The sequence below is a fragment of the Branchiostoma belcheri genome, unplaced genomic scaffold, assembly GCF_001625305.1.
Source record: "Branchiostoma belcheri isolate BF01 breed outbred unplaced genomic scaffold, Haploidv18h27 scaffold12, whole genome shotgun sequence".
NCBI lineage: Eukaryota > Metazoa > Chordata > Leptocardii > Amphioxiformes > Branchiostomatidae > Branchiostoma > Branchiostoma belcheri.
Genome location: NW_017802602.1, coordinates 2844505 through 2851858, shown reverse-complemented (window position 1 = coordinate 2851858; position 7354 = coordinate 2844505). Strand labels below are relative to the sequence as shown.

The 7354-nt window shown below is 46.7% G+C and overlaps 1 protein-coding gene across 1 annotated transcript in view; it reads right to left on the bottom strand.

Moving 5' to 3' along the window:
- Positions 1–2018: 2018 nt before the first annotated feature.
- LOC109462855 (intraflagellar transport protein 140 homolog) overlaps positions 2019–7354 on the bottom strand; it is a 28152-nt gene continuing 22816 nt past the window's right edge. Inside the window, exon 30 of the mRNA XM_019759493.1 lies at positions 2019–2237. Within this exon, the coding sequence (XP_019615052.1) occupies positions 2019–2237 (219 nt within the window). The remainder of the gene's footprint in view (positions 2238–7354) is intronic.

The following is a 7354-nucleotide window of genomic DNA, read 5'->3' as shown; positions in this document are numbered from 1 at the left end:
GAACTGGTTTTGCAATGGACCTTCGCACCACGTGTTTTGTCGCTCTGGGCGCCAAACGTCCTGTTTATACTGGCAAAAAGCCAAGAGGTGTACTACATGTATGGGGACAGGGTCAAGACGTGTTTTAATGGTTTTCAAGTACAATGTTTGTTTGTACAAATAATTGCTCTATAAATAGCACCACATACTAGGATTCCACACGAAATGAAAAATCTCTTATGCCACTTATCAAGGTAAAAGCTGTACTATTAAAAGTTTTTCAAACAGAAGTAAACTTTAGTTCATTAACGTTAGGAACACGAAAACAGGTAGTAGGAAACCTGAGCAGTGTTTTGGCTCGTGCTTTTGTTGTGGTGAGTCATGTGACAGTGACAAAAGAGGCGTGACGTGGGCGTGACCCGAATGGGCGTTGCTGATTGGCTAATACGAGTCTTCTGTTTCTATAGTAACAGTTCTGCGTTTGGAAGGGCTTATAGATGTTTTGATGGAATAAAAAAAATGCAAATTCGATGAAATGATACTATTTTATGTAACAAAACATGAATATGCAGTTCTTTGCCTATAATTCTGTAAAGATATTCCAAGATTTAGCATTAGACCAATTCTCACAACCTAGGAACTTCAAATTTAAAGCTAAAGCCTCAAATTTGAAGCTCATTGACACAATACAATAGAGATTGACCAAAAAGACTACTAAAAGTATCTTCAACTTTTTATTTCAGAGCCTTAAAGCTGGTGCTCAACTTTTAATCACTCAAATAATCTGTGTTTACAAAAAATATACACTCCGTGCACACAGGCTAGGATCAGGCAATCTTTTGTAACTTTGTTACTCAAATATAATTTCTCACCTACTCTTTTGACAATCATTTAATATATAGGTGGTGACAGACAATACCACTATATACAATACCATTCATAATTTCATCAAACATTTTTTCGGAGTGTTCACTATATAGTTATCGATGTTACCACCGTTTACACCTATTTTGAAATATGACAATGGAGGGCACAAGTAAAGATATAAACTTTATCATGCTATATTCAGCAGCTACTATTGTGCAAAACTCAATAACAAAGTTATGTACATGTTTTACATACTTATGTACATTTTCTAACTTGCTTCTTTTGTTACAGTAGATAATCTTAGGAGAAGTACACTTGGGGATTACTGTGAACAATGGGGAAACTAACTATTGCCAAAAACTAAAACATCTAGACTTCACACCTCTGGTGACACCTACTTTACCTTCTATTATCTCATCCTAGGATGAAAGGAATGTCAAAAGTATTGGAAGTAAAACTCTCTTTGTTATTGTTGCTTTCATCTTTCCTTAAAGTTAACTGAACATATAGAAAAAAGAAGAGTCAAAGAGCAAAGAGCCAGTGGACTTAGCATCATCACCAATAGGAGTATAGAAAAAAAAGACCTCTAAAATATTCAGAAAATCACAGAAAATTTGGGTAAGCCCAATTTTTTGTGCTGAAAATTACAGCTCAAATCTGTTACAGAATGACAGCTACTAAGTTAACACAGATGAAATTTCTTTCAAGCTAAGAGAAGAAGTAGTTAGACTTGGTCATGATAGTAAGAGTAGAACTAGTTAGCGTTCTACATGACCTCTTCAAGTAGCCTGGGTGCCAGACGCTGGCGTTCATAAGCAATAGATTTTTTTTGTGGGAAGAAGCCCTAATGTCCGCTACAGTATCTGCCGCCCAACCCCAGGCTGCCCCAAACCCTTTATCTTTCACGTCAGACGCGAAGAGATAATTAGAGCCAGGGCGCCAAATCGGGGTTGGCAGGGCGTATGGCTTTCCTGGCCGAAGGGGTTATCTCTCATTCGCGGTAGGGGCTGGCACCCAGGCTACTCTTCAAGAACTACCAGTGGAGCTAGTCAGAGATCTACTAATCAAGCTAGAGTAGAACTAGTTAGACTTGGTCATCATAGTAATGATTCAAGTTGTGCAGCGGGTTCAAAAAGATCTATTAGAACTAGTCAGAGATCTACTCATAAAAGTTAAACTTGATCATCATAGTCCTCAGCCACATCTTCCTCCACCTCCTCCCCCTCGTCTTCCTCCATGCTCTCCGCCCGCATGTTTTTCTCGGCGCCCATGCCGCGGCCCAGCGGTATGTCCAGCGCGCGGTGGACGGCCTCAATGGTGCGCATGTTGACGTAGTACGCCATGTTGACGGTCGGGATGCGCTGCCTCATCTCCTCCATCAGCTGGTAGGCCTGGACAAGGGAGTTATTTAGATTTAAGAACAAGAAACAGTCATGCCTTTAAATATCAGAGTTATACCTGCACACTTCCTATTTGGGTATATCATTTACCTTATGCAGTATTTCCTATGCTTATCGCTAGGTGGCGCACGTGTACAAAGCTTTAATCGCAAATCATCACGGGATATCATGACGTAATGACTATGTTCGCCGCCATTTTCCTTGTGCGAACGCGAGGGGTGCACGTTGTTTCCCTACTCCTTATTTTTTCGGATTTTCTTTCGGCGTTATGCCCAAAAAGAAGGATAAAACGAAGTCTTCTGCCCACGGGGGCGATTCAGGTAGCCTTTCGGAGGACCAGACAGGTCGGAATGGCAAGAGAAGTGGTCAGTTTCCCAACGCTAGGCAGGCAAAGTTCCTTGCCGTGGAAAAGACAGGCGTGCCTGTACTTGCCTCCGGACAGGAGGAAGAGGAGTCGGGTGAACGAAAAGTCCCCGCTCCTACAGCTGGAGGTTCGGAGGGAAAAGAGAAGAACCCCAACCTCATTCCGCCGCTAGTGGAGCGAAATGCCCCTTCGGCGTTGGCACTGGGAAAATCGGCCAAGGAAGGAGACGGCGCGGAGCTGCCCCGGCCCAAAATTCCTCCGGGCTCGGAGGAGTTGGGCTCCCCGACCATGCCGAAGCTTGGTCGGGAAAAGTCTCCTCCACCCCCACCCCCACCAGGAACACCCTTCCCGCCTGGATTCGACGCTGCCTCTTTTCTTCAGTGGGTCAGTTCCAGCCTGGGACTTCCTCAGGCGTCCAGTTCATCCCGCCAACCTCGGGACGTTGACGGGGCGGTAGCGTCGACCAGCTGAGCCGGCGTAGTCGGTTCCGGGCGCAAGCATCCAGGTTCGGAAGTGGAAGAGTGTTCGGAGGAGGGGGAAATCGCCATTTCGGACTCTGAAGAGTCTGATGAAGGTACTAGTAACTCCTTGTCATTCGATAATCCTTACGATAAGAAAGGGAAAGAATCTGAACTTCCCGAGCAAGTCGCTACATTTTTGACCGAGGTCTTTACTCATAAATTAACATATGCGGAGTTCAAGGAGAGGAAGGAAGCTTTTCCAACTCCACCTAGCGTGGAGTTAGCGCTTCGGGCACCCATTCTAGACCCAGTAGTGGCGAATATGATTAAGAACGACACCGTCAACACGGATAAGAATTTTAGTGATTGTCAGGATAGGATGCTCATGGCTGCTAACCCTCTGGTGGATCTTTTAGCGGCATTTAAGGGTTCGGACCATCCCCTGAACCCAAATGCTGTGTGCAAAGCGATAGAATCTTCCTTGGTATTTTTGGGTTCAGCTTCCTCTACTATGACTCAGTACAGACGGGAATTGTGCGGTAGGGACATGAAACAGGATATGAAGCATGTTTTCAAGACCGACTTGCCCACTGGTTCTTCCAAATACTTGTTTGGAGACACCTTTTTGGAGAAGGTTAATACAGCCGATCAGGCTAGACGCACCTTGAGTAAGGCTTATAAGCCAGCCCCTTCGAGCACTTCTAGGGCTAGGGACAGGTTTCAGTCCAACCGCTCAAAGTTTAACTATAACTACAACAAGTACTCCTCAAACTCAAAGGGTTACAATTTTCGTCCCTACTATAACAACAACAACAACAACTACAACAATGCTAGACCATGGTCAAATGCCGGGGGTAAGAAAACCTCGGGGTTTCGTTCAGCGCAGGGCACAAAAGGCCCAAACAAACAGTAGCTCTTCCTCGTCATCGGACTCTGCTCTGTTCTCCGGTTCAGCACGCAGGGCGAACAGCTTTTTTCATGAAAAACTGGGAAAGGATTTCAACAGACAGATGGCTTTTGCAAACAGTTCGGGGTTACCGTATAGAATGGGAGTCCACTCCAGTTCAGTTCGTTCAGCCGGTCACAAATATATCTGGGGAGGACAGAGCAAAGGTTGTAGACGAGGAAGTGCACAGTATGTTGGAGAAAGGTGCAGTGGTCCAGGCGGAGCCCTGCGAGGGCCAATATGTTTCTACGATTTTCCTAGTCCCGAAAGCTCGGGGAGGCTGGAGACCGGTTATAAACCTAAAGTCTTTAAACAAGTTTGTTCTGAAACGTACTTGCAAGTTCGAAGGGATAAACCTAGTCAAAGAGTTGTGGAAAAAAGGAGATTTTCTAGCAACTATAGATCTAAAGGATGCGTACTTTACCATCCCAATAGCTCAGAGCGATCGAAAATTCCTTCGTTTTTCGTGGAGAGGAGTTCTTTGGGAATTTCAGTGTCTTCCCTTCGGTCTGACGTCGGCGCCGAGGGTATTTACCAAGGTTTTGCGGCCGATTGTGGCCATTCTAAGGAGACAAGGATTGTTAATAGTAATTTTCCTAGACGACTTACTGATCATTGCAAGGTCGAGGGAACAGTGCTTAGAGCACATTGCTATAGCCAGAGAGCTTCTAGAGCAACTCGGTTTTGTTCTCAACCTGGAAAAGTCGCAGTTGATACCGTCTCAGGTAGCGACCTTCCTAGGCCTTGTTCTCGATTCTCGTACTTTGACAATTTACCTACCAGAAGACAAGTTAGACAAGGTAGTGAGTTCTTGCCAATCACTTCTAGAACAGGAGGTGATAGGAACCAGGCAGCTAGCCAGCGTGGTGGGGCTGTTAGAGTCCACCAAGCAAGCCATTCTTCCCGGGCCCTTACATTTCCGGGCTCTGCAACAGCTTCTCAATTTCGGCATAAAGAAGCCGGGAAAATTCGACTCTTCAGTCAGTCTAACCCCAGATGCAGTAAAAGATCTACAGTGGTGGATCAGTCATGTGCGCGAAGTAAACGGTCGCCGAGTCTTTGTTCCGTCAGACCTGACAATTTGCACAGATGCCTCACTGGAGGGATGGGGCGCGCATTGCAATGGTCAGGAGACAGGCGGGCGCTGGTCACAGACAGAAGCGCGCATGCACATCAATTGGCTAGAGTTGAAAGCGGCCTTCCTGGCGCTAAGAAGCTTTGTGAGCGCGGATACTCAGCATGTTCTGCTAAGGCTGGACAACACAACAGCCGTTGCGTATGTGAATCACATGGGGGGAACAAGGTCGCCGGATCTGGCAGCCTTGGCCCTGGAGATGTGGTCGTGGGCCTTGGAAAGAGGCCTGATGTTGTCTGCAACTCACGTTCCCGGATTGACAAACACCCTAGCGGACAGGTGTTCGCGGGTTTTTCTGGACAAGGTCGAGTGGCAACTGAACCGCTCAGTTTTCCTGTCATTGAACAATTGGACAGGCAATGCATTGACAGTGGATCTGTTTGCGTCTCGTCTGAATGCTCAGCTGGAGGAGTATGTCTCTTGGCACCCAGAACCAGAGGCCATGGCAGTGGATGCTCTAAACATTCACTGGGGCAACCTGGGGCTAGCGTATGCCTTTCCCCCCTTCAGCCTAGTGTTCAAGGTACTGAGAAAAGTCCAGTCAGACGTAGCAACAGTGATTTTGATAGCTCCAGTCTGGAAGTCTCAGGCTTGGTACCCCAAGGTGTTGAACATGTTGTTCGAGAGTCCGGTTCTCCTACCACAGAGCTGGGATCTGCTGTTCCTGCCACACAACAGGAGACCCCATCCGCTGTTGCCAGATCTGATGCTTGCCGCGTGGCCAATATCAGGCGACAGTTGCAGGGTCGGGGCCTTTCGGCAGGGGCTTCAGACCTCATCCTCTCGGCTTGGAGAGAAAGTACTTCTAGACAGTATCAGTCAGCATGGGCTCAGTGGGCCAGCTGGTGTGATAGAAGGGAGATTGATCCAGTTTGCGGCTCTATAGAGAGCGTAGTAGAATATCTGGAATGGATGTTTCGACAGAACTACAGCTATATGTCAATTGGGGTGGCTCGTTCTGCGATCTCGTCTGTTCACTTACCAGTAGACCATTGTAATGTGGGTAGTCACCCTCTAGTGTCCAAACTGATGAGAGGTGTGTTTCACAAACGTCCTCCTTGTCCAAGATATGTTTCAACATGGGACGTCAGTCGGGTCCTAGAGTACCTTCTGCATTGTTGCCCAGCTAATAGTCTTAGTTTGAAACAATTGTCTCATAAGTTGGTAACACTAGCGGCATTGGTATCAGCCGACAGAGGTCAAACTATAGCGGCTCTCGACTTGAGATTCATGAAAAAATGTAGAAACGGTGTTTCTTGGACTATTCCTACCCTGCTAAAAACTTCTAGACCAGGAAAACCTGCCAGAAGGTGTTTTTGGGCGGCCTTCCCGCAGGACAGGCGCTTGTGTGCCTTCACATACCTGAAAGAATATCTAAGGCGGACTTCTTCCCTTCGGAAAGAAGGGGGGGGGGAGGCAGAAGTTGTACATATCGTACAGGAGACCACACAGGCCAGTGGGTTCTGCAACCCTGGCCAGGTGGGTTAAGTCAGTGTTAGGCACGGCAGGTGTTGACACAGCAACTTTCTCAGCTCACTCCACTCGGGGAGCGTCCACTTCAGCTGCTGCAGCTGCCGGGGTGTCTCTACATAGCATCATGAAGGCAGCGGACTGGTCAAGAGAGTCTACCTTCCTGAAGTACTACAGGAGGGACAACAACCAACACACGTTTGGCCAGGCTGTGCTGTCCACGGCTCTGAAGTCTGCATAAGGTAAATGATATACCCAAATAGGAAGTGTGCAGGTTATAATTGAGGATTAGGCAAATTGTACTTACCATGAAGGATAATCCCAATTATACCTCACACGAACTATTTGGGTATATCTTCCCACCCTTGCTGTTCTTCAGCTTCCAAGTAGCTGAGAATGCCCACCCATGGTGAACAGCACAGACTCTTTCTCGCACGTCGTCAAATGGCGGCGAACATAGTCATTACGTCATGATATCCCGTGATGCTTTGCGATTAAAGCTTTGTACACGTGCGCCACCTAGCGATAAGCATAGGAAATACTGCATAAGGTAAATGATATACCCAAATAGTTCGTGTGAGGTATAATTGGGATTATCCTTCATGGTAAGTACAATTTGCCTAATCCTCAATTATCAACCAAGAATTGAGGTATTTAAAAACTCGTATTTCCCCAGAACCATCGAAGACTGGAACTCCTTGCCACCAAGCACAGTTGGGGCATCATCACTAG